Below are 26946 nucleotides of genomic sequence, written 5' to 3'. Positions count from 1 at the left end.
CCATCCTTGTTCCTGACGTGCGAGCCCGCGCTCGGCATTTTCTCTTGGCCATCTCTGTATAGAAGCCTCTCTTCCGTTGTTCATCACGTCCGTGTCAAGGTGAGGTGCGGGTGTTCATCTTTATCAGCACACCACAGAACGGGGACAGTAGAGGTATTGTCTCTCTTTTAGGGCAAATAACAGGAAGATACAAATATATCCCTCGGGCCGAGGAATTTTCTCCCAGTGGCTCCATGTGGGACCTGGATCAGATAGAACAGCCCAGATTTCACGCAGTTCTCTGGGTAGACGGGAGCCCTCGGGGCTCAGGCAGAAATAACCATCGAATGGGAAGCATCTCGTGTGGGGCAGAGCCCCAGCCTCTCTACACCTGCCCACCCTGCTCGGGAGCTCAGAGCTTATCTCCTGGCAGCTTGGCCTCGGTGACCCACAGCAGGCCTGAGGGCTGGGACATCCACTTTGCCGTCCCGCTGCACACCTTACTGTCCTCGTGTCCTGCCTTTACAACCAGCACAGCGCCCTGGCTGCGGCCGGGCCGAAGGCTGGTCTCTGCAGCCGTGGGTGAGCCCGCCTGCTCCTTGCTGCCTGTCTGTCCCCCCCTCAGACGTGGCGGCTTTGGCTCCAGGCCCTGCCGCAGGGGACCTGACCCGCCCCTCGCCTGAGCCCCTCCCTGCACAGGCACCCCAAGGCTCTTCCAGGCACCCCATCTCTTCGGCTGCTTTCTGAAACAACGCGTCCCCTCCAGATGGAACGTCGCCCATGGAGGTTCGCGCTGGAGTCCAGCCTCAGGCCGGGCACCGTGCCTCTCGCTGCGTCTAGATGCTCTTCCACAGTCACCCTGAAAACATCCTGTTGAGTGGCCAAGTTGTTTTCTATTTTGTCCCCCTTTCCGTGACGTCATCAGGATCCTATCATTTTAGAGCAGGAGGGAGCTCGGTCCTGTTTACTGGGTGCCCCGCGCGCCCGTCCTCGGGTGTGACACGGAGACGCTGTCGTGTGCCCCATGGACCGTGGACCGTAGACCACCGCGAGGTCTGCACGTGGCAGGAGTGACGCGCCTGGAGTACAGGGGCCCTGATGAGCGGGGGCTGGTGTTTTTCTTTATTCGTAGCTAGAAACAAAAAGTCGAGAGTTGAAACTTGCCCGAGGTGAGAAAAGCTAGGCTGGGTTAGGACCCGGGTCTCCTGACGACATCCTGCTACATGGTCAAGGGCTTCTGAGAGACAGACCGACAGACAGACAGACAAGAGATCATCTAGAAGCATACAACACGCCATCCAACGCCAGGATGGCGAGGCCGGCGAGAGGCAGGACAGGGAGTGAGCAAGGGACCATGTGAAGGAACCGCCCAGGTGGAGGCGAGGTCAAGGGTCACCCTAGCGTCGTGCTCTGGCGGCAGGGGAGGGCAGAGGTGGAGCCTTTGATGGAGAGCAGACCTGAGCCAGCCCAGGAAGGGGAAGGGAGGGGAGGACCTTCAGGGAGACCGGTTCCCATGTCGTTCCCAAATCCCAGCTCACAAAGATGTGCCTTTGAACAAAATCTGAATTTCATCCCAGGATTTTGAATTCCAGTGGCAGATAATCTGAGAAGCGATGAAACACCATAAAGAATAAAGGATAAAGAAAGCACAGCTGCAGTCATGTCCTGTCCCTAAAAGCGTATAAATCCTCTTTAATTCAGGCTTACCAGGTGAAAGGTGATTCGAATTAATGAGGAGTCTTAATCACTCACACACATGACTCTCCGAAATACGAAGGGACAAGTTAAGGGACCGAACGCTGGCTGGTGGGGGTCGTGAGGGGAGCTCCCTGACGCACGTCGGGGGCCCCCGGGACGCCAAGTGTTAACCACACGGCAGCGGCCGCCCCGGCATTCCCGGCACCTGGGCGTGCTGGTCAGGTGGTTTCTGCGCCTCCCGCCGTCTCAGCTGTAGGCACGCTGTCTCACACTCTGAAAAAGAAACCTGGTCAGCGCAGTCCCACACGGAAATTCAGTGTGTACGCAGACGGGGCCCGGGTCTCAGACATACGTACATTCATCTGTTTTTAACGCAGTTACTTGTTTGTTCTTTGGGGAGGGTTGGTATCTCTTCTTCACTAGGAGTGGTATTCCAACGGCCGTACTCACTCACCCGGGGCCACACCTCCCTCTTGACGTTTTTAAAGTATTGTGTCTGATCGTGTTCTTATTGGTGGTCTGTGTCTGCCTGGGCAGTCTTTGTGCCGGGTTGGAAAGTTCGGTTTGTCTGTGCAAGATATCTTTCCTTAGTTCCCTGCGTTAGTTTGGGAATGTGCGTGCGATAATGACGTTGGTCAGTTGCTTTCGTACGGGGCACAGACAGACTTTGCTCCAGTGGCCGGGGGGACATAGAGGTCCCCAGTCCCCCGTGAGGCTTGCTGCAGCCTCTGTGGATGAACCACACGCCCACGCGGACCACGCCGCCCTCGGACAGAGGCTGCCTCCATGCCGTCTGATCTCCCCCCGTGCCCCTCGAAATCTGCCGAACATGGGCGTCGCTTTTCACCTGCAAATCCTGACAACATAAAAATAACAATACAACACCTAAAAGCCGGCGTAGATGTACTGAGGTTAGAGCTGGTGTAAAAACATGGATTTATATCACTCTCGTAGCAGTGGGTGAGTTTCAGAAGAGAGCTGGGGCTAACGGAGAGAGAAATGGATCTAAAGTGTAAAGGCCCAGGCCAGGGAAGAATACAAGCAACAATGTAGCTCATCAGGACAGATGGCGTGACAGACAAGGGGGAGGCGAGCAGAACGGGAGTCTTGTGCTTCCACCACAGTCATGGTGAGGGGCCAGCGGGTGCTGTCGGAAGTCGGAAGACCGAGTTCATTGCATCAGCTTGGACTAGCCGAGGTGAGGGCCAGAAGGGCCGGGGATTGGAAGGGAAACCGACTCTGACAAAGCAGATGCCCACCGCAGAGGTGTCGGCGGTGACGCAGAAATGAGCGGGCTACAGGGAGGGGCACGTTCTCCCAGAGTCGGGAGCGCAGCCCGGACACAAGCTCCCACACCTTGTGGCTGCCGGGGCACCGTCATCCCTGGGAGACATGCTCTTCTCGTGGGGCAGGACGCCAAGGGCCCTTTGCCGGGAGCCTGGGGCGGACGCTTTCGCTTCTCGGGACAGTGTGACTCCATGGAGGGTGAAGGCTTTGGAGCCGGACAGACGCAGGGCTCAGGCCAGCTCTGCTGGTGACTTTCTGTGTGACCTCAGGCAGACTGCTCCCTGGCAGGACCACCGGAGGCTCAGGAGGTGCGGACCGTCAGGCGTGCAGCAGGAGGGCACTGCTGCGGTGGCCACGCTGACCACATTGCCCTCGTTTTCAGGACGCTAGGTGTCCGGGAGTCTCAGAGCTTGGGCTTGGGCTCCCGATGCACCCGAACTCCAGGCGCACCCTCCTCCAGGACCAGGCAGGGGCAAGGGAGGTGCTAGGGGAGGTCCAGGAGAAGGGCCGCTGGTCGTCGGTCAGTGGGTGGGAAAGGACATGTGTCCAGCAGGACACCCCGGGACAGCTGGCCGCCACGGTGGGGCGGATGGCCATCGGAGGCAGAACAGAGCTGTGCCAGCCTGTCCAGGGTCCTGCAGACACGCTGTGATGGTGGTCACTGTGGACAGGGCTGGGCTGCCGGCCCCCGTCTGCGTGGCCGTGGTAGTGACCCGCAGTGGTTAGGGGCTGAGTGCTAGGGCACACTCTGTGTCTGTCCCCACGGGATCGTCCTCCTGGCCCCCCACATGGGGGGCGGGCTGAGGCTCCTTCTGCAGGCGGCAGGTGCCAGGAAGCTTGGCCACTGATGGGGCCAAAGGCTGTGTGAGTGGGAGGACCGAAGGAGCCCAAGGAGATGCCTGAAGGAGCAGAGATGCCCACCTGGGGCAGGGAAGCCACGGAGACGCAAGCTGCTTGAGGCCCGGAGGGCCTGTCCCGAGGGCCAGCAGCCCATCTCCACAGGGGCCGTCACACCCACAGGACGCCCTGCGAAGGCAGAGCTGGGTTCAGCGCTGCTGGCCTGGTCCCCTGAGGGTCCCCGTTGAACTGAGTGGCTTGGCTGTCATTAGCGGTGTGGAGGTCACAGCACCGCCCCTTCTGGTCTTAGCGCAGGACTCAGCGGCTGGACCACAGTTGTCTGGGAGCCCAGGAGGCTCGGGCCGGGTCTGCAAGTCCACTCTGCCTCTTCAGATGCGGGCAGAGGGGCCCCAGCAGGGCCTGGTGGGGGAGGCCTGGTCCTTAATGAAGCCCGATCAACCATGAACCCTTGATGATCAGGGGACTTTGAGAGACGGTCAGAGCCGGGAGCCTGCCCCGAGCTGATGTACTCCCTTCTGCGTCCTTGACAGTGGGGCGAGCTGTTTCAGGGGAGCCCCCAGCTCAGAGCCACAGGGGTGGGGCTTCTGGGAGGGGTGGGAGCGCTGGGCTGGCGGGAGGAAGCGGGGTGTGCAGACAGACAGACATGGTCTGAGCACAGGTGTGAGAGCCTCCGGGGCAGCCGGCTCCAGGGAGAAGGGCGCTCCGGGCAAGAAGACCCTTGGGGGTTGAGGGCAGGGCCACTGGAAGGCGGGCAGGGGCAGGGACAGAGAAAGCAGCCGCCATCCGCGCTGCTCCCTGGGTCCTCCGGGCACCGAAGACCACAGGGAAGAGGAAGCTGTTTTCACATCTAGTTCCATGAAGGAAGAAGAGGGGGCCTGGTGCCCCGAGCCCCTCCCTTCATCACTGAGCCTGGCTTCGCTCCCAAGAGCCCCAGCCTGCTGCTCAGATGCTGGCCTGGGAGAGGGAAACAGCGCAGAAACACGTGGCTCTGTAGGGTTTCCCCGGTGGCGGGACTAGGGCTTCCCCGTGAGTGAGGGCGCAGCTGACCAGCAGCCCTCGTGCCCCCCCCAGGGTACCAGATCGCCTACCGCCTGGCCAGCAGCAGCCCTAACACTTTCACCACCGTGGAGGTCGGCGCCACCGTGAGGCAGTTCACGGCCACTGAGCTGGCCCCGGAGTCCGCGTACGTCTTCCGGCTGTCGGCCAAGACCCGGCAGGGCTGGGGGGAGCCGCTGGAGGCCACCGTCATCACCACCGAGAAGAGAGGTAAGACCGGGAGACCCAATTCCCTGCCGGGCGGGGGGAGGGGAGGTCGCGCGTGCCTGGGGAGGGTGGCTGCGCGAACTGTGCGTTCTTTAAGCACCGCTGAGCCTACCTGGAGCTGGACGCACAGCGGGTCTCACGGCCCGACACTCGCCCCAGCCTGGGCTCTCAGGCCTGATCCTCCCAGGTCCAAAGATAGAGAGCTCTTCTCCTCCAGAGCTTCCTGCAGGTTCCCCCACGGGGACTCGGTCAGGCCGGCACTTTCAGTGTGCGGGGAGCAGCAGGGCTGAGTTTCTCCCCCAGACAGCTCAGAGCCGCAGGCCTTGTTTCTTGCCATCCTCCTTAGACTCCATGCAGCCCCTCTGAAGGAGGGAGAAAGAGTTTTGCTCATGGTCTGATGTGACTTGAACCAAACCCGAGTGCAAGTACTGACATGAGCTCCCCTAAGGGGCAGCCCTGTCCCCTGCCTGCAACGTGCCCCCGCCTGCACCCTGCCCCACAGCTGGAACACCTGCCCTGCCAGGGCCTGCAGGGCCTCGGTCCGCGTGGCTCAGGGAGAGGGGGCCCAGGAGAGCTTTGTCCCTTCCAGTGGGTCCGGGAGGGGCCTGAGAAGCAGGGGCAGGACCCAGGCTGCTGGGGCGAGAAGAAACCGCCCGGCCGAAGGGTGCGCTTCAGCAAAGGTTGCTGATTAAGTTAGATGCGAGGCCCCGGCAGCCCATCCCCTGGGGCCGGCACTCAACCGCTGCTTTATTTCACGCCACACCTTCGAATCAGAGTCGATACTCTTCCTGATAAACAGTGAAGGAATGATTCCTCCATCTGTGGAGCTGCTCTGTTGAAATCAATGGGGCGAGGAGACAGGGCGACGGGGAGACGACCCCCACTCAGAAGCCAGGTCCCAGCCCCGCTGCCCGCATCCCAGTCTCCATCCCTGCAGGCACGGAGTGGCCAGTGACAACCCCCAGGCACCCCTGCTCCACATGCCTTTACGGTTTCAGGCCCAGGTTGACTTCCAGGGAGAGGAGATCGGTGTTAAAGATGCACTTGTCTCCAAATCAGAAAGTGGGAGCGAGTCCTCGGGGCGCCCAGGTGTCGTTCACGATGCCTTACGTGGCGGTGCTGTCGGGGAGCATGGGTGGGTTCACCTCCAGTCTGTCTGTCTGCCTGTCTTTCTCTGCTCTGAGGATGGAACATTCCAAGAGCAAGCAGGGGTCTCCAGTCAGATCCAAGCTGGGCCCCGGCCGAAGTCAGAGACCCTCACATCCCTGCGGAGCCAGGAACAGTCTGCAGGTCATGTAATCCATGCGTCCGACTCTCTGGGCCGCCACAGTGCCTCCCCCTGCGTAATTTCACTGCGAGCCTCTCACATGTCCCTGATCTGTCCTCTTTTGGTTGCAGAGCGGCCGGCGCCCCCCAGGGAGCTCCTGGTGCCCCAAGCGGAAGTGACCGCGCGCAGCCTGTGGCTCCAGTGGGTCCCGGGCAGCGACGGGGCCTCCCCCATCCGGTACTTCACGGTGCAGCTGCGCGAGCTGCCCCGGGGACAGTGGCAGACCTACTCCTCGTCCATCAGCCACGAGGCCACAGCCTGTGCCATTGAAAGGTACCCAGAGGGCCAGAGGGACCCTCCCCAGCCACCTCCTGCCCACTGAGTAGGGAGTCTGTGCAGGACATGGAGACGCGCCACTGAAAGCCCGTGTCTCCTCTTCTAGCCAGCGCTCCTGTACCAGGACCCGTAGTCCTTGCATCCCGCGTCCGCTTCCAGACGCCCACTCGGGCCGCTTCCCCGCCAGTCCTTGCGAGCGGCCCGGCACAGATGGTCCGCCCGCCCCGGGCCCCGGGGACTGACGAGGCTCAGATGAACAGGCGGGGGGCCCTGAGCCCGGGAGGGGGACTGAGGCTCCCCAGTGCCCGAGAGGCACGGAGTGGGGGGCGGCGGGGAGGGCAGCCCAGCCTGCCACTGTCACCGTGTCACAGGCCGGAGAGAGGCCCTTCTCTGTGCTGTCTCTGCATCAGCGAGGTGGACAGAGTCCGCCTGGGGGCCGCCCTTCCTTAGTGACAGTGACGGCTGATGGGGCAGGAGCAGAGCCCTGCCCCCGAGCCAGCTGTTTGGGGAACTGCTGGGCAGGAGGGAGGGGCTGCACCGCCGGCCGCGGCTGGACCCGCTGTGTCGTGATCCCACCTGGGCCTCTTCTCTCGGCCGCCCCCCTCCTTACGGCGAAGGAGACTAGGGCTGGGAGGGGTTACATCATCCGCCAGAATCCTACAGATGGAACAGTCTAGACGGGCGGGTCTACGAAGTGGCCTCGGGCCCCGCGTCCTCACGTCCGCCCGCATGGAAGCCCCTGACCTGGGAGGGTGATGGCAGCGGCCCAGGGAGACGCCTTGGCACCTTCACTGTGCTTCCTGCCCGGCCCTGGCGTTGTCACTTCCTGCCAGGCTCGTGCTCCAGGGCTGCGGAGGGGCCACTAAGTCGTGGGTCCCACTGTCCCCCGTGGGTGCTAGAACCCTCGCCTGGACCTCCTAGGAGGATGGAGGAGGCCAGGACCATGGTTTCCTAGGCGGACCAAGGTCCTCTCATCGTTCAGAACGAGCCCCGTGCCGGGTGCCGCTTTCACGTCCACCTGCTCGTGGAATCCCCACGACAGCCCCGGGCACTGCCGTCCTAGTTCCGCGGGTGAGGAACAGGCTCAGAGGTCGGTTTGGTACCTTACCTGCAGCCCTGCCCAGCCAGCAGGGAGCACGTGCGGGCTTCCCTGGGCACCCCACCCTCCCCGTCGCAAGGCCGCCAGTCTGCTGTCCACTGAGCAGAGACCAGGAGCTGTGCCATCATCAGCGACCCCCAGAGGCACAGCTCAGGGCTGGGGTTGGAGCGTGGCGCTGTCACTCGCTCCCGTGCCAGCAGCGGGGCTGAAGGAGAAGGGGACCACGCCCCTGGTCCAAGGAGCCGGCACCGACGGGGCTGAGGCTGTGCCCACGGCGGGTGCTTTCGGCTCCGGGCGGCTGTGCGGCCGGCCTGTACCCTGACGGGGTGAGCATAGCAGCCCGGGCAGCTTGCAGGGACCTTACGGCAGCTCCGCTTTGGCGCACAGAACGGGCGCCCCCTTTGGAGGTGACTTCAGAGGCAGCCGCAGGCCAAGAAGGAAGGCAGCTCGCCACTTATAGCCGCGGCCTCCTGGGACCCCAAGTGATATACCTGGTCTGAGTGACTCCCTCATCCCGTGATCCAGAAAGCTCTCAGCTCTGGAGATGAGGGATGGATGGTCCCCATGCACACGTTCTGCTTCCGGAAGAGCCGAGGTCCCTGCCTGCTACTTAGAGGCGACATTTGTTCAGGTCCGTCTGCTGGCGAGTAGGGCTTTAGAACACTAGTGACAGTCACGGCAGCTGTAACCACCTCCTCGTGGTGGGGAGATGAGGCTGGAACGGCATCAGTGTGGACCCGCACCTCCAAGACGCTCCCCACGGCGACCCGGTGGTGAAGCCTCCCGCGCCATCTTCCTGCTGTCATTGTCATCGCCACCGTCACCGTCTCAGCATCACCCAGCCCTCCATCAGTTCCAGAACAATTCCCACACGTTGTCCCACAGGTCGTCCACGTGGAGAGAGAGGCCTGTGGGGTACAGACCAGACTTTTTATGATTCCCGTCGTGCAGACGAGGACACGGGGCAGCAGATGTGTCTTAAACAACCAAGGGGCCTCAGCTTCTCTGAATGGGGGAGGGGATCCCTTTGTGGTTCGGACATTCCCTGGGCCTGTAGCTCAAAGCTTCACAGATGCACACCAGCACCCAGCTAATTTACGCGGGTCCAGATGCAGTGAACGGCGTTTATCATCTACACCCCAAGCTCTCAGCAGTCCGTCTACCCCTGAGTGGCCACGGGGCCTTGGAGGAGTGAAACACGGGGCTGGAGGAACCATCCCGTGGTTCCTCTCAGCTCCGGGCCGAAGATTTACCTCGGTGACTGACAGCAGTGAACGGACGGCCAAGTAACAAGGCCCCCAGAATAGCCAAAGCCTGTCCCCGCGGAGCCCGCCAGCCTTACGGCAGCCGTGGGACCCGCAAGGCACAGCTCCCCCTGCCGCGGACACACCCCGCGGGCCAGGATTCTCTTGTGCAGCCCGGGGGTGGGGGTCGGGCGAGCGCGGCCGGGATGCCCAGCTTACTTGGTACAGCACACTCCAGTGTGCTGGGCGCCCGGCCGTAAATAACCCCACGTCCTCGTGTAACCGCGTGAGAGAAAGAAGAGCCGTAACATCCAACTGCCTCTCCTGTCATGGAGCCTCCAACAGACCAATGGTGTGCTTGGGACTTTGCGTTGGAAAGGAGAGGTCCGTGTTTCAGGACAGACAGTTTAATTTGGTGCGGGAGAGACTATTGTCAGTTTCCTAAAGGGGCCATAACCAGGACACGTGGTTCCTCCCCTATCAGTAGAAAACATGTCGCGGGCGGGATCCCGGGAAAGCGACGTCTTGTGCGCTGCCACCGAGTCATCCCCCTTCCTGCCTCATAGTCCTGGCAGCTACATTCTCCTTTTTTTTTTTTAAACATTCTTTTTACATTTTACTTTTTCCAGTTGCCTGAAGTCTGCTAGTGGCCAAAAAAACATAAAACGTTTAAACAAAAGTTTAAAACAGAACGTTTAACGATCCACATCTCGTGCCTGTACCTACCTCTGGTGAATGTGGGTCCAGGGCACTGGGAGGGGTTGGGTCTGAGGGACCTATTTCAGCATCGCCGGTTCCTGGTTGATGGTTGCGTCCCATAGAAACGCAGTGTAGCTGAAGAGAAGAGCTCTGAGCACAGAGCCACGCGGACGTCCTGGACGTCCCTTTAGGACAGAGCAGTGATGGCGTGGGCTCCGGTGATGGCTGTGTGTCCAGTAACAGTGGGCCCTGCTGTTCCTCTGAACCTGCCCTCTCCGGCAGCCTTTGGGAAGGCAGGAGAGAGAAAGTAACATTTATGAAGCGCCTACTGTGTGACCGATTGCCAGACTTCACGAGGTGGGTTGTGTCATGTAACTTCCCCTGGAAGCGTGGGTACCATTACGTCTGTTTTCATAGATGAACTGAGTGAGACTCAGAGAAATTAAACGGCGTGCCCCAGTTAGGAGTAGCGGGGTCAGAGTTTAAATTCCTGCTTGGCCGACTCCAAAGTAGAGGCTCAGGGAGGCCTGGAAGAGTGAACAGGGGGCAGAACTGGCAGAAATCGGAGGGCTTGTTCCTTATTCACTTATCAAGTAGTCATGAAGTCCTGCTGTGCCCCCGACTCCTGGAGACCCCGGAGGCCAGGAAAGAAAGGGTGGTCTTCAAAGAGCTAGACGTCTGGCCTCAGAGTCCGAAATCATTAGAGAACAGTGAAGTACTGAATATAACGTAATAAGTCACGAGCACGACTGTGTTCTGAGTGGCAGCGCACTAGATAATAAAAGCGCTACATATAAAGACAAGGGTCATTTCCGGGCACCTACCATGTGCCGGACCTGTGCTGACACTCACGTGTCCTCTTATTCAACCCTCCCAAGAAACTTCAGAGACAGATAACGTCACCCCAGCCATTCATCCCTTATGTGGGCATTCACTGAGCACCTCCTGGGTACCAGGCACTGCCATTGGTGCTGGGGACAAGGCAATAAATGAGGCCTCGGTCCCTGTCCCAAAGGAGTCCTGCGTCTTGTAAATAAGACAGTCGGTCATCAAGGAAACAGTTAATTACAAATTGCGACGGAGGAGACGAGGAAGTGAACGGGGTGTAGGGGACGGTGGGCAGGGGACAGGCTTCGCCTGGAGCTGGTGAAGCTGACACCTGCAGGACGAGAACACTACGGCCGCTTCTCAGTTCTGAGCGCCGGCTGTGGGCCAGCCTCCCCCGCACCGCCCGTCTCCCCAAACTCATCCCAGCAACAGCCTCACGGTGTGGGCACTGCTATCAGCCCAGATGGGGAGACGGGGAGAGACGGAGGCCGGGGGAGGAAAGACGTGGTTACCACCGCCATTCATGAAATCCCTCCTAGGAAGCTGGGGACAGATGGGAACTTACTTGTCTGTTTTAACTGAATAAAGAATGTCGCCCAAAAACCAGATCGTCCTTCAGGGTGGGACTTTGGAAGCGTCTCCACTAAAGCCAGGCCCTGTGGAATCGGGGCGCCGATGGACTAGTGAGCAGCAGGGTGCAGTCGGCTCTGGGGGGCTGGGAAGCAGCGGCATCTGTCGAGGTGTCAGCTCACAGGGGACCACTGCCATCAGTCTTACGCACGAGGCGATCTGAAAACAGAGGTAGAGAAAACTTCTCTGATCGTGCTTTCCAAAAATGGTTGTCAGTGTTTCAAAAAGCAGAATCCCTTCTCTAAACAGAGTGTCACCCAGAACCAGTTACAGACCAGGTGGAAGTGGAGCTGCTGTTGGTTGGTGCAGGGGGAACGGAGGCCCTGGATGCCCGGAGGGTCCCTCGGGGTCTCAGGGGTTCCTCAGTGCTCAGTTTGAAAACCACTGGTCTACAGGCTGGGTCAGAGCCAGGGGAAGGGTTGGTCAGAGGCAGGGAGGGCTGTGCTGAGACCAAGTTGAGGAAACTTGGGGATGGTTTGGACTCGAGGGACGGGGAGGGAGCGTCTAGAATCACTTCAGATCTTCGGGTCCGGGAAACGGAGAGGACAGCGGGGCCGCTGCCTGAGACACAGCCACTGCTGGGAGGGAAGGGGGGACGCAGGGCCCTCATCTGCTCCTCTGGAAATAAAACCCGAAGGGCGGTGACAGCGGCCGGCCAGCCAGCCGGGTGCTGAGCGGGGCTGAGCTAGGGGAGCGCCGCCGGGGAACTGGGTAGAGGTCTGTGTGTCGTCCACACAGCGGAGTTTGTCTGGGTGGGTGGGGGGCTGGATGGATGGACGGATGGGAAGGAGGAAGGCTGGAAGGGAGAGAGGAAGCCTGCAGTGGCGACACCAAGGAGAGCACTCATGTCCCGAAAGTCTCCTCCGTGGGCCGAGGGGGACATCTTCTCACGTGGACAGCCAACATTGTCTTGGCCTTACTTAAGGTGGGAGGCAGTGTTACTTCAGGGTGAGACCCCTCTTCCAGCCTCCGCCCCCCAGCCACTGACCAGTCCTCCGGCGGAGGGTGGGGGCCTCTGTCCGCTCGCCGTGAAACAGGAATCCTGACGGCTCTACCCTGCAGAGCTGCCCTGCGGCTTAGAGGGGGCTGTGCTGCTCGAGTCTGGCTCAGTCGGCGGGAGGGGGCGGTGCAGGGGCAGCCCCTGGAGCCAGGCCCCAGCTGGGCTGCCACGGAGCTCCGCGAAGGAGCGCTGGGCTGCGGGAGGAGGTGAGCGCCTGCTCCCCGTGCTCCGATGCCCCGTGCCTGCGCCGGTGTGAGATCGGCTCCTCCTGAGAAGTCCTCCGAGCTGCTGGGAGAGCAGCGATTCGCTGCGCACAGGTGTCTCCGACTGCAGGAAGCGGTAGTCCCTCCCCAGGAGCCCTAGGCAAGCGCTCCATTCCCCCTGCTGGGGAGTTCTGGGCTCCCCCCGCCCCGGGAATCTCCTGTCTGCCTAGACCGGCCAGTGAATGGAGGAGGTGAGCGCCTGCTCTCCGTGCTCCGATGCCCCGTGCCTGCGCCGGTGTGAGATCGGCTCCTCCTGAGAAGTCCTCCGAGCTGCTGGGAGAGCAGCGATTCGCTGCGCACAGGTGTCTCCGACTGCAGGAAGCGGTAGTCCCTCCCCGGGAGCCCTAGGCAAGCGCTCCATTCCCCCTGCTGGGGAGTTCTGGGCTCCCCCCGCCCCCGGGAATCTCCTGTCTCCCTAGACCGGCCAGTGAGCCAGGGCTGGGTGCTGGGAGCTGCTCCCCAGACAGTCCCGGGCGCCCGGGGGTTCAGCCGCAGCCCCAGAATGCCCGCTCCTCGCCGCCGCCCAGGGCCCGCGGACAGGCAGAGGTCTCTGCGGTCACAGGTCCCTTCCGTGTTTCAGGCTGAGGCCCTTCACCTCCTACAAGCTGCGCCTGAAGGCCACCAATGACATTGGGGACAGTGACTTCAGCGCGGAGACAGAGGCGGTAACCACGCTGCAGGACGGTGAGCAAGGGGCCCACTTCCCGCTGCCGCCTTTGCGCCCCGGAACCCCGGCTCCTAGAGAGACCCACTCTCGTCTTGAGCCAGGAAGGGGAGTGGGGGGAGTGGCCGTGGGCAGTGGAGTTCAATTAGCAGCAGAAGCTGGGCGCTCCTGTACAGCCCAGGGCCGTAAATCAAGACTTCAAGGGCTTCCAAATGGAGGAGGTTTCTTTGATTGGCTTCCAAACCCCGACCATCCATTAGCATCCCTGAGACTGAATAATGTATAGGGTCATTAAAGATAGATGTCGTGGGGTAGCTGTGTTTTAAGAGGTTTTCTCCATTTTTCTCATTCACGAGCCACCCAGTTCTGTCACTTGACAAAAGCACAGTTAAGTGATGGAAGTGAGACCCCCCTAACAGCTCCAGGTGGCTTTTCACCCGCCCTGTCCTGCTCAGAGGAATTGGGCCCGAAGATCCGTTGTGAGTTTGTTTGGCAATCAATAATCAAACCAGGCTCGGAGGGAGCTGGGAGACGGTGACCTCAAGTCCGCCCAGCGGATAGGCAGGTGCTTGGGTAGGAAGGGAATTCTGCTGCATAGGGGTGCTGGGCTCTGATCCCGGACTGCAGACCCCAGCCCTTAGCTCGCCCAGCGGTGCTTTACGATAATCCCCAGACCTGCCCCGAGCACCTCTCCCCCCGGTTAACGCAGCAGGGGAACAAGGCTCAAACCAGCCCACGCCGGCCTGCTCGCCCCAGGACCCCCCCACCTTCAGCTCTGCTCTTTCTGTAACCTGGGAGGGCGGCTTCTCCAACACCAGGCCGCCAGTGACCTGAAGGACCAGCTAAGGGGTTCCGGGGACCCTTCTAGCTCTTCAGGGGCACGCAGAGACTATTTGCAACAGAGCAGAAGCCACCGGGGCCCCCTGGTGGTCCTGACCGGGGACATGCCGCCCAGCTCATGGGAGGCTGCAATCCCAGCCGAGCTCCCGGGGAGGAGGGGCGGGACCTGTCCCTGGAGAACCTGAGGTTGTGGCTCCCGCTTTAATCCCACGTTTAACACAATCAAGGTTCCACTTCAGCTAAGCACTGATTGTTAGAAGAAAGAAAATGCAGCACGCTGGTTTGGGGGGGAGTCTCTGAGAAGGACTGTGGAAGCAGGACGCACCCCCCCGCCGCCTCCCTCCGCCCCTCACGGGCTCAGTCAGAAGAGGACCTCTCTCACCCCTTTCATATTCAGATCACTCCTTTGGATGCGTTTTTCGTTTTTTCGGAGATTTGTGATTTCTCTTTGCCCTGGAACAGCCTTGTGTTGTCATTGCATCGTCTCAAAGTCCAGCTCTCGGCAGAGGCTGACTCCAGGGGTGGGCAGCCTTGTGCTGGGGGAGGGGCTTGGGAGCCTGTGGATGGTTTGCTAATAAACGTTTCCTTATAACAGTGTTTAGGGTACTGAGACCACCTCGTAATAGTAATCCTGTGTGATCAGGAAAGCTGGATCAGGGTCTTAAGACAGAACAGCAGGAGGTCGGAGGGCGCAGGGTAGAGAGCTGTCCCTGGGCGGGACGGGGAGGCCTGACAGGTGCAGGGGAGACTCACAGAGCAGGGACCCAGGGCCACGTCGGGACGGTGTGCCAGGCACACCCTGGGGCAGGGCGGGGCGGGGAGAACTCCTCAGTCATTCTGCTCAAAGCCCACTTCTGAACCTTAACTGTGTGTCGGGTGTCAGGATGTCACAGTGGGGCAGCCGTAAGGAGGCCAATCCGATGCTGAGACGGGGCCGCACAGGCCCAGCGGGAGCAGAGGTGGGGAAGGGCCGTCAGGAAGGCCAGCTGGGCATGGCAGGCACTCCAGAGAGCAGGGCGGGGCTGTGGGCAGGGGTCAAACTGACCTTGTCCGCCAGGGAGTAGAGCAGAGCCACCACCGAGACCCAGACCTGGGCAGGCGTCCCTCCGGCCCCCAGAAGCCAGCCTCCGTCCCTGACAGTCACGTCCGTGTTTAAAGCCAAGGGCACTGTGGCCTGGCTTGATCACTTGTCCTGTTCGGGAGTCACTCTGACCTGAGTACCTCAAAACACTGATGCTCCCCCTCTGGGGGAGGGGAGGCCCCCAGGGAGATCTGGGAAGCGCAGGGGCTCCGCGGGCACCTCCTCTGGTGTGAGCAGCTCCCCGTGGAGAGACCCAGACTCGCGTGTCTGTCTTGGGGGTCCGCCTGGGGGGGAAGGTCAGGGACGTGAGCTGTGATCGCCCGACCAGGATTAGGTTCCTTGTCTCCTGGACACAGGCTGGCGGGTGGGGGCAGGGCATCCCCAGGGAAGAGGGAGGCTGGATGCTGGCTGGCCAGCTTTCCCCGGCTCTCGGGGGCTGGGCCCGGCCCTGCCTCCTGACCGGGGCGGGAGAGAGCTGTGGCCCAAGCAGCCGCGGAGCACAGGCAGAGCCGCCTAATCCTTGCCTTCTTTCTCGTGTTGCAGTTCCGGGAGAGCCTCCGAGCTCTGTCTCTGTGACGCCGCACACCCCCTCGTCTGTTCTGATCCAGTGGCAGGTAAGGGCCCCAGCATCCCACGGTGTTGGGAAAAACCGTTCATGCGACCGCGTGGTCAGCCGGCACCTGCCGGGCCCCGGATCGGGGTGGAGTGGGACGGAGGGGACGCGCCAGTCGGGCTTGCACACTGTACAGGGAAATGGTGAGTGTACCTTCCAAGACGGGAAACGCAGGACTGTCGTGGCAGGCGTAATGGACTCGTGCCCAGCGCACTGAGGGGACCAGCAGGACGGCAAGGGGGGAGCCCAGAGTGCAGACGGACTGAGCTTTGGAGAAGGATGCAGACGGAGCAAGGCTTCTGTGGCAAGACTGGTTCGCGTCCTGCTGGGCTATCGATGGTACAGGAATTATTTCCAGCCAGACAAAACTCAACAGGATGACATGAATCTTTGTTAGTTCCAGGTCTTTAGTCAAACCAAGGAACCTTCTCCTAAATAATCAAATAGCCCTTGGTGAGCTGTTAGCAGTGCTCTAATACAACATTGAAAGGACCTGCTGCCCTCTCGGCCTTATTTCCACTTCTGGATCGTTTTTGCTAACAGTGAGGTGCCTTGAGGGCAGAAATAATGAGGGGCAGAACCGCCAAGGAAGGCTGCCCTGCCCGAGGGCGAGCTCAGCGGAGGGCGATGTATCCAGCCAGGGCATGGGGGGCTAATTCAGGAGCAGGGCTGGAGCTGGGCCGGGCAGGCACGCAGACCCATGGGCAGGGGCCAAGGGCAGTGATGAGCGTGGGCACAGCATCTGGCCAACAAGGGAAGTTCCTGAGTCCAGAATGGGGGCTGCCGTCCTGGGCGGGGGCAGTGCCTACAGCCAGCAGGCCGTGGGGAGGGCAGACAGAGGGCAGGCGCTGTGGTCTGGGTTCAGAGCCATGGGGAGCTGAGGTCTGCCTAGGAGTGGCCTCTGTGGGCTGGGGGTCCAGGGAGTGGTCTGTGTGGGCATGAGAGGCTTCCTCCGGGTCGATGATAATCGTCCAGATAATGCCGGAATCACACCCAGAATCAGCGGGGACCAAGCACAAATAATGGTCTGGACGTGGCCTTGGAGAGTGGTGAGGGCTTACCTTGGCCGGGCGCACTGCACGGCCACAGGAAGAAAGGGCGGGACGGAAAGGGGCAGGGAGCCCCAGGAGAGGCCCAGGGCCTGGGCTCAGCCTGCAGGCCCCGGTTTGTCATTGCGTGACTCTGATCCCCAGAGGCCTCCCCGGTTCCAGCTTCCTCCTGCATAAAAACAGGAGGTCAAAGGTGACCTCCGACGTCACCGCAAGGTCTCTGATCCAAGGCCCGTTAGACCTCTACAGCCCTGACTTCCATCAGGGTCTCTGATGGGAGGTGGGAAACGTTCAAAATGGAAATTCAGGGTCCCAAGCACTTCTGTTTCCCGCCCTCCACTACCATGATCCACCGAGAGCAGGTAGGTCCTTCGGGCTGTGCTGGATTCGGCCAGGTTTGTGCTTTGTCTGTAGGCGTGGGGTCTGTCTGTCCAGGGACTAGGTGAGCTCCTTTTCTGCGAAGGCGGCGGCTCGGGGCTATGTCACCCCATTGCCTCCGAACACATGGCTGTGGACGAGGTGCTGGCTGTCAGCCCGGCCATCCCGCCTCTGGCCACCGGGCCGCAAGCCCTCAGTTGCAGTTAGAACGCTCTGTGAAGTGGCGAGAGCCGCACCAATGGTGCTTGGCACGTGTGTGTGTCAGCTGTCCCCCTTCAGACCCCAGCAGAACAAACTAATTCCAGGAAGCCTGAACAGGAGGTGGTCAGTAAGATGCACTGTGGAAATAAACGCCCGTCAACTGCTGGGCAATTGAAGTATAATTAAAATCACGAGTAATTTACTAAAGCAGAGTGAGCGGAACAAAGGGACTACGGTTAAATATAGATTTGCGTTCCACATGAAATGTTTCACCTGTAAACTTTTTTGTTTTTGTAATTTGTTTAAAAACACAAACACCGCCTGTAATGTCCAGGCCGTTGACCCACTTGAACGGGCTTGTCTGTCAGATTTCATTCCTAAGGATTTGCGTGTACGTTCTAGACAGCGGTGGCTTTGTGTCCACACTGAGTGCAGCTCGTACTGGGCATTCACGTCTCTGCATTGATCCCAACGTTTAAGCTGGCTCTTCTGAAACCTCCAGCAGGTCACACAGTCTGTCACCCAAAGGCACTTCCCCTCGTGCGGCTGCAGTGGATTTTGAAAGAAAACGTCCTAAGGGACAGATCCCATCATGCGCGATGGACTCGGGGGAGGGGGGACTCAGCGCTGTACAGGACGCCTTCCTAAGAGGAGTGCTGTAGCTGCCTGGGCAGAGGGGGCAGGGCGGCGGGGCCTCTTCAGGACAGCTCTTGGCCTTTGTTCCTTTCCTCACCACGTGCTCTGTTGTCTGCAGAGGACCAGCTCCGGCTTGGAGCGCTGAGCGCCTTGAGGTGAGCAGGACAGATTCCATCTAGTGCATTGAGCTCTACACGCGTTAGTGCGAAGCCAGCGGAGGGGAACAGCTGACTCTGGCCAGAGGGAGGTGGGAGGTGACAGGATGAACGGTCTTCCTGATCTCAGGGGGCCTCGGCCTGCGGCGGCCTGAAGCAGCATTTCAGTTCCCCGGCCAGAGATTGAAGTCAGGTTGCAACAGTGAGAGTCCTGAATCCTATAGCCACTAGACCAGTGGCCAGGGACAAGGCCCTGACCCATCGGCTTTATAGAAATGAATTCCCACAAAGAGATGGAAAGTTGTGAAACAAGTAAAGTGTTTATTAGGAGGAAAAAGGATATGTGTGAATAGACTCACACGGGGGGACTCAGAGAGAGAGTTGCGCCCTCGTGGTAGTTTGAGTCACTTATATGGGGCATTTCTTCCGGGTTTCCTTCAGCCAATCATCTTGCTTTGCCTGGTTCTGGGTCCGTGTTTGGTTTATCTCGGAGTCCTCCCATGTGTGCGCACGCATCTCTTAGCCAAGATGGATTCTAGTGAAGAGGCCTACGGGTAGGTTGACGTCACCTACTGTGGGGTGGCACCCCGTCCCTTTTGACCTCCAAGGGGCCTTTCTGCACATGTGTAGTCGGGGCAGGTCTCCTTGACCTCAGGAATGAGAAATACATGGTCTCTTTATCTTTTATCTGGGCAGGGCTCAGCTTCTCTCTGCCCTTGTCCCCCCACAGGGGACACACTCCAGCTGCTCAGCCTGGGGCCCATCTATCTCCTGCCTCACTCCCCCAGTAAAAGGCGGGGAGACGACTATACAAACATCACGCACAGCCAGAGCAAAGGCTACTGGGCTTTGGTGCCGCGTTTCAAGGGAAGGCACGATGGAGCCGGGTTCTCTAGGGCCTCCTGTGCTCCGCTGCGCCATCGGGACTTAATCCCTCAGGCGTCAGAGGGAATCCCTGTTCTGCGCTCCAGGAAACAGAAGTCATGGGAAGTCATGGTCTCAGGCCTCAGGACGACAGCAGCTGAGTTCCAGCTCTGTCTCATTCTCGCCGTGGGGCCTCAGGCTCCATGTGGACCCTCCCCACCCCAGGCCTGCCTGGTCTGGGAAAGCCCGCTGCGCCGACTCCAGCCCATCCCTGAGTGCTCGGCCAGGACTGAGGCTCGTGGTGGGAGTCCTGCCCCCTCCCCACCCGGGCCCTTCCCTCCGCTCAGCGCTGCCGCCTACAAGACGCCCGCCCTCATCCTCCCGGCCGTCGCCAGCTCTCGGTTCCCTTCCCTTCCCACTCCGCCCACTGGAGTGGGCCGTCAAGGCCAGGGCACGCTGACCAGCTCATTTAACGGGGGCTTCGAAAACTGAAGAACTGCCCTGGACCCCCAGAGAGCCTGCTGGTAGAATTTCTGACGTGCGAAAGGCAGAGTGAAGGTGTTTTTAGAGGGGACCCCGGTCCCTTCAAGTGTCGGCCCGTGCAGATGGCTGATCCAGGATGAATTCAGCCAGAGGTGGTGCCACCTTCACTTGAGCAAACCCAGCGCACCTCCACCAGCACTGACTAAGTACCTGCTGTGTCCCAGGCCTGGCAGAGCAGCTGTGGGAAGATAGAAGCGAACACGACACAGACAAGGCCCGGCCTCCACGGACACGTGCTAAATCAGACACCACAGGAACCGCGTCGTCAGGGCCAAGGGCTGGGAGAAAGGTCTGCACGTGCGAAGGGAGACTTCTGTTCAGAAACCCCCGAGAGACCACCTAGGCCGGCTTCCACATGTAGCAGGTATGGGGTTGAGCCCCAGAGGTTGTGCACCAGCCTGAGCCTGCCCTGCAAGGCCGTCGCAGAGCCAGGACTTGAACTGGGCCCACTGCTTCTGGAACTCTCTGTGGGTCACGTGGAGCTGCCCTACCGGGACCTCCCAGGACACCCAGAGTCGCAGAGGCCTCTCACAAATGACAGATGGTTTATTCCAAGCTCGAGGAATAGAAAGTGTGGTTACACCCTGTTCAGGATCCCGCGAAGGCAGGCAGGCCTTGTGCGTCGCCGTGGGTCACGAGAGCCTCACCGAGTGAGGCCTTCAGAGAGGCCGCCCTCCAGGCTATGCGACCACCTACCCCTCCTCCCCGGGCTGGTACGGCTCCTGCTGGGAGGGCATCACGGGGGGGGCCGCGGTTTCTGGTGTGGCCAGATGTGGACCTGCCCGCAGCTGCAGCAGGTGTGCCTGGGACTTGGGGCTCGGCCTCTCCTCACACCCCTGCCGCATCTTCTCCTTGGCCGGAAGGGTTCGAGCCTGGGATTGGCAGCCTCTGTCCCTTCCCCCGTCCCCCGCACCCCACCCCGCCTAGGTGTGGGCGCAGGCTGGGGACCGGGTGTTTGCTGCTGGTTCCAGAGCCACGTTTGGTCCCCAGGGAGGACGTTGTTATTTTCCCAAACTCCCAGCATCCTGCCTGTTTGATATTTTGGGTGAGTTGAATCCAGTCCTTCCCATTCCTCCCAAGCTCCCCACTCCCTGAAAGTCAGTTTCTCTCACTGTCATCCCATCTCAGGCCTGTGTGTCTGTAGGGTCAGGCCTGGGCCTTTGCAGGCTCCCTGCTGGGGTCTGGGAGCCTGCAACTGCCGTGACCGTAATCTGGGCCTGTGTAGAGGCCTGGAAGGTGACCAGGGTGACATTGCTGCGCTGGGACTTGAGACAGCTCTGCCCACCTGGCTGTCTTCAGCTCAGACCCCAGAGAGGGAAGCCTGGGATTTCTCATCATCACCACCTCTCCCTTCCCACCCCCTCCTCAGCAACGATGCCCTGGGACTCTCGTGCAGGACACTGGCATCATCTGGGTGGACCGGGCCTCCCTGGGTGCGCAGCCGGTGCCGCATATGAGCCTGGATGCGGGGCACAGTCTCCCAGGAGAGGGGAAGCAAAAGCCCCCAGGTCTTGTCTCTCGTACCCGGGCATCTTCCCGATTAACAGGCTCCCGTGGACTTGAGGACTCTCGGTTCAGGCCCGTCTCCTAGAGTTCAGCTCCAGATGGGCCTGGGAGGGCCGCCCATGCGGACAACGGGGCAGGACCCAGCCTGGCCTGGCTCGGTGCCGATCGATGCCCTGGCCAGCTGCTCCTGGTGTCACCGCCCCCCCACACTGGCGCCTGAGCCCCGCCCATCCCTGCACCTCCGCTAGGTGGGCTGCCTTTTCTCCCCCATCAAAGCCCCTCCTCCCGCAAGCGCCAGCTCCATGGCTGCGTGCCCCGTGCGTTTCTCTCTGATGCTCCAGTCTGCGGCGAGCCCTCCCTCTCTGGCACTTCGTGTGTCATAACTCAGGACGTGTCATCGACCTGCCGAGCGGGTCAGCGCTGGAAGACAGGGCTGGGGCGAGCGCGGTGCTCCCCGGTGGTGGCGCAGGGCTCGGCGGTGCAGGCAGGTCCCCCCTGCAGCACAGGAGCTCCGCTGACCACCTGCTGGGCCTCAGCCTCGTGCCTCTACTGTGGGGGGACTTGTGGGGTCCAGGCCTCCCCCCTCCCCCAGGGGCCGCCTCTGTGAGCAACCTGGGGTCCCCAGGGTCAGAGGCCCTGGAATTGCTTGGCCTTAGTCGGCAAAGGGCCATGGAGAACGCATCGCCGTGCGCTGGACCTTCTCTGTACCACTTAGGTGTTGGGTGGAGAAACGTCTCTCCTTTTATTCTTACACGTAGACTTTTCCAACTTTTCCATCCGTTGCATTTTTTAAAGAAGGGGGTGAAATAAACGTTCTGGCACATGCTATAAGAGTTGTGTTTGAAGGGAGCCCCACAGAATAAGGATTGTAATTTGTCTCTACTGTAGCCAATAAGAGAACAGGACTAGAGTTGACGCGGCAGATTGCCGCCTTCCGTCCTTACGAATAGATGTGCGTGTGTTGCATGCACAAACACACACGCGATTTGCGTCTCAGCCCCTGTTGTGAGGCGTTAGCACCGACCCTGTCTCTGGCATCAATTAGCGTTAAACGCTGAACGGTGTCTGCCTTTACCACAGGAACCAATTTTCAAATAGGGGAGGGTGGTACGAAATAAAAACCCTAAAAGCGATTCTGAAAACAATTCTGTGAACTCTAAAGGGAGAAATCTGGGAAAAAAGAAACAAACAACACGTCAGCTACGCCCTGTACTGGGAAGGATCTGAAACGCTGCAGTCCTCAGAGTGGGACAGCAACCAGGACAGGAGCCCAAAGCCTGGGCCGGCTGGAGAGAAAGCAGAGGGACATCCCAGGACGCCCGGTGACGGGCCCTCTCACAGGGATGCTTCCGCGTCTCCAACACTGAGGTTTTGTCCGTCAAAATTGGTAAGAAAGAAAAGGACAAAATTTAGTAAAATAAAATAAAAACCATAGCAAGAAACAGAGCCTCTCTCCTGCCCCCCGGTCAGACCCCCGGGCTTCACCCTGTTCTCACCTCCTTTCCTGAGAGCACTCAGCTTCCCGAGTTCCTCGCTCTCTGTCGGTTTGGGCTTCGTTTTGGGAACTGCTGAGGGAGAGGACAGAGGGCCCAACACTGGAGAAAGTGGTCAAGGTCGTGGTTCAGCCACCGGGGCCGGACGGACAGGCGTGTGTCCCAGGGACCCTGTGTGCCCTGCTGGTCGCCTGTCCACACCCGCCATCCAGGAGACACCAGGTCTGCGCTGGTCCACCTTGCCTTTCATGTCATTAACTCTGTGACTATGAGTTGATTTTAAAGACGTTTCCACCTGTGGGTGTCAGTGGCCGGCACTCAGGCAAAGGGGCGGCAGCGGTCACACCTTGGAAATATTGGGCGTCTGGTTCCAGACCACCACAATGAAGAGGTTCTGGCAACAAAGTGAATCAGACGCCTTCTTTGGTTTCTCAGTGCGTGTAAAAGTGATGTTTACACTATACCGTAGTCTGGTAAGTGTGCAGTAGCCGTATGTCGTGACAGACAATGTACTTGATTGAACGAAAAATACTTCATTGCTAGAAAACGCTACCCACCATCGGAGCCTTCAGTGAGTCACAGCAGTGACACCAAAGGCCGCCCTAACAAATGCAACAATAATGAAAGAGCTTTAGCTGTTGTGAGAATCGCCACAACGTGCCCCAGAGACGTGAAGTGAGCAAACACTGTTGGAGAACGGCGCGGACAGACTTGCTTGACTCAGGGCTGCCACAGACCTTCAATTCGTAAGAAACACAGTATCTGTGAAGTGCAGTAAAGCGAGGTGCGCCTGTAGCCCGCCCGTGTCCCGTTAACGTAAACTTCACATCGATGATGGTTCTGAGATTCAAATTCAGCTGGGTGCCCGGTGTTCGCATTGGCTACATCCGGCAACCCTGTGAGGGAAAAGCACCACAGGGGAGACTCACCTGACCTGGAAGTCCCCGGGCTCTGGTTTTGCGGTTCTGGCCTGACAGTCCGCAGCGTTCAGAGGGGGCCCCAGGGTCCTGCTAAGGCGGCCGGAACCAGAAGGGAAGGGGCTGGAGGCGAGCCAGTCCCCAGGTCCTCTGTGCTGGGTGTGGTGGCCGAGAAAGGTCGGGAGGCAAACGGAAACAGCCCCTCCCGGAGAACAGTCCTGCCCCGGAGACACAGCTCCCTGTACACCCACGGAGGGTCTGGAGCCAGGGCCCACACGTGCCCAGCAGCCGGCCCCGGTGGGCGGAGCCTGGACAGGCTCCTCAAGGAGACGTGCTCGGGGCCATTGGCGGCTCCGCCGCGGCCCTCCTGGTGGCTCTCTGACCCTGAGCTCACGCTGGGGTCTGTCGCCCCTCAGCCAGGAGGACTGTCGTTTGATTGGATTTGCTGGGCTCCTCCAACAAGACGGACACGCGTGGATCATCCACGTGGCGAGTCCACTCAAGTTTCCCAGGCACGCGTGTCTGCGTCTGATGGGGAAAGTGACCTGCCGAGGTGCCTGTCCTGAGGCGAGGGCGTCACCGAGGACCCGGGAGGCACCGTGAGGACGTCAGGGCTGCAGCAGAGCCGCAGTGCAGCGCCCGGGCTCGAGGGAGCATGCGGTAGCTCTCGCCGGTGACAACGCGGTGACTCTGGCACGTGCGCGAGCGTGTGCAGGGCCCCCTGTGTCTCGGGAACTACGCTTGCTGTCTGCGCCGTCCTGCTGGAGAGTGTGGGGAGCAGAGGGGCCTGCACTGTCCACACCCGCTTGGTTCCTGGGTTTGGGACTGAGTAGCAAGAAGTCACGGAGAAACAGACTCATCTGAACATCCAGGTCCTCGGGCACCTGAGTCCAGGGACTGGGATTGAAGGGTGAGAGTTTGGACAGTAAAGCATGCGGGTGTCCTGGGGCTGCCGTGACAGGTCACCGCAGACTGGGCGCCTTAGCACAACAGGGATCTACCCTCCCACAGTTCTGAAGGCCAGAGTCCAAGATCAAGGTGTCGGTGAACTCTGAAGACACAGGGAGGCACCCTGCCCGCCTCTCCCCAGCTTCTGGTGGCCACAGCAGTCCTTGGTGCTCCTTGGCTTCTAGACACATCCCTCCAGCTTCTGCCTGTGCCTCCACATGACAGCCTCCCTGTGTCCAAATGTCCTCATCTTATAAGAATCTTTGGGTCTTTTTATAGTCTCAGCATTTGTCAAATAATTGCTAGATTGTATATTGCCTCCTAAAATGTGCTTTGTCTTCATGAATCCATCACGTTGAACATTTAGGTGCCTGTGTGAAATAGCTATTATAATGCCCGATGGTGTTCACGAGTCCAAAGTCTGCGATTATGTTTGCAAGCAATTTTGCTGTCAGTGCCCTTCAAGCTGGAAGGTCATCCTGTTGTCTTCGTGTCATTGGAAAGACCCAGAGAGGATTGATTTAGGCATTGGGTTTTTTTTTCTTTTTTGGTGGGGGGGGAGGGCGGGGGTTAGTCCCAAGCTTGTATTTGTAGGACTCAGGACTGCACACCTGCAAATGTTTGTGTAGCATCGATTTCCAGACGTGTAACTGCTGGATTAAAAGGCAAGTGCATTAAAGACTTAGACAAATAAAATGGAGTTGCCCTCCAAGAAGCCAGTCATTTCCTCAGGGCCTCCCTACCAGTGTGTGACCGCTTCCTAACTTGATTACGTCTGCAGAGACCCTGTTTCCAGACAAGGTCTCACGTCCACAGGTACCCGGGGTTAGGATGTCAGCATATCTCTTGGGGGGACGCAGTTCAGCCAGCAACAGAGGGGCTTTCCTACCAAAGCTGTGGCCTCCATTCAGGCACCGGGATGCTGTGTACCAAGCACAGTGGTATCACTTAGGCAGTGGCCTTGTAGAGTCACAGGAATCCAGGGAGCGTCCCTGTCCCCGGGCAAGGCCTCGGGACCCCTCCAGCCAGGGATCACAGGCATGCTCTCGGCCCGTCTGTCTGGTCACAGTTTGGGAGGTTTGATCCTTTACTCGCTGAGGATCCCAGAGGGGAAACTGGAGCCCGAAGCCCCTCAGACCAGGGCGGTGCTGCGGCCTCACTGGGATTCCGTGTGGAACAAGACGACCTTTCTTCTCCTGACAGATCTGTCAGCCACAGGGAAAGGGACAGCCGGCTGGGCCCTGCCTGACCAGACCCTGCACCCAGTGTGGGTTTGCATGGGTCCTGGGCTTACACTCACGGGGCTCACATTCTCCCTCGAGCTAAGCCTTGTCACCGAGCTACCCGTCACCTGGCTTCCACCAGGTTCTTAAGAGTCAGACGAGCCCCGCCGTCACGCGCTGACTGACATGGAAGAGGGAGGTGTGGGTTCCAGCCTGCGCCTGAGTCGGGCAGAGTGGGGGACCGGGCACGTGGAGGGGTCAGTGAGGGTCCTAGTGAGACGGCCACAGCCTGGGTGGACAGAAGGGACAGGGACTGAGGGGACGGGGTGGGGCCAGCGGTGGATGATGCAGAGCCAGGCCACATCCCCGGCTCCCTTCAGGTCCTGGGTTGGCCCACTACGGGCAGCTTCCTCGCCCGTCTGTGACCTGGGCCATGGTCTCCGGCCTCAGCTCTGGGGCTCGGGGGTTTGGGCTGGACGTGGATGAGATGCCCGTGCCGCACTCACCAGCACCAGGAGCCCCAGGCTCCGGGGAAACAGCCGCACAGCAGGCTCTGTCCCCGAGTTCCCTCATCAGTGTGACACCTGCCTGTTTCCTTGCAAACTGCTGAGGGCCCTCCGTGTGGACTGGTGAATCCCTCCTAGCCAGGCGGCCACACGTGAATCCAGGTCCCCTGACTGTGGTGTCTTTGCAGCCCCCGAGGGACGAGAGCCTGAACGGCCTCCTGCAGGGATACAGGATCTACTACCGGGAGCTAGAGTACGAGGCGGCCTCGGCCACTGAGTCCAAGACGCTCAAGACCCCCTCCGCTCTGCGGGCCGAGCTCACAGGTGAGCCCTCTCCTCCCCCTGCACGGGCCCGGCAGCAGGGAGGTTTCTGTGACCACAGTGCATCCATCCCCCCAGGCCTGGGCCACGGGGGCTGGAGGAGGTGCGGCTCTGCCCCCTCCCACCGCCGGTGCGCACGGCCCAGGGCGTGGCGAGGTGCCGTGAGCAGAGGCCCCCGGCCGGTGGGGGACCGGGGAGGCTGCCCGGAGGAGGAGCCATCTGAGGTGACTGTCGGGGTAAAAGGGCGTCACCGAGGATGTGACGGGAAGCGGGGGACGCAGGGCCCAGCGCAGCTCGGTGCGGGTGGACGAGCAGGGCGGCAGGGGCTCGGGTGGGCCAGGGGTCAGCCGGCCAGCGCGCGGCGTGTGCCGCACAGGGCTGCCCTAAGTGCAGCAGGTTTGGGGTGCGCCGGGGCGGCTGCAGGGAGCCCCGCCTTCTGTCCCGGCTCATCTGTCTGCTCGCCTGCACCCCGCCAGACCCCTCCGCGGACTCTGGCAGTCCTTCCCGCAGCCTGCCAGGAAGCTCTGGAGCTGCTGGGCAGGCCGCCGCGCTCCCCC

The 26946-nt window shown here is 60.3% G+C and overlaps 1 protein-coding gene across 1 annotated transcript in view; it reads left to right on the top strand.

Moving 5' to 3' along the window:
* SDK1 (sidekick cell adhesion molecule 1) overlaps window positions 1-26946 on the top strand; it is a 536415-nt gene that overhangs the window by 431724 nt on the left and 77745 nt on the right. Inside the window, exons 29-33 of the mRNA XM_024763505.1 lie at window positions 4894-5088; window positions 6484-6685; window positions 13032-13135; window positions 15580-15650; window positions 26257-26392. Coding sequence (XP_024619273.1) covers window positions 4894-5088; window positions 6484-6685; window positions 13032-13135; window positions 15580-15650; window positions 26257-26392 — 708 coding nt within the window. The remainder of the gene's footprint in view (window positions 1-4893; window positions 5089-6483; window positions 6686-13031; window positions 13136-15579; window positions 15651-26256; window positions 26393-26946) is intronic.

This window comes from Neophocaena asiaeorientalis, unplaced genomic scaffold, assembly GCF_003031525.2.
Source record: "Neophocaena asiaeorientalis asiaeorientalis breed wild unplaced genomic scaffold, Neophocaena_asiaeorientalis_V1.1 scaffold223, whole genome shotgun sequence".
Classification (NCBI taxonomy): domain Eukaryota; kingdom Metazoa; phylum Chordata; class Mammalia; order Artiodactyla; family Phocoenidae; genus Neophocaena; species Neophocaena asiaeorientalis.
This window is presented reverse-complemented; position numbering and strand designations above follow the sequence as displayed.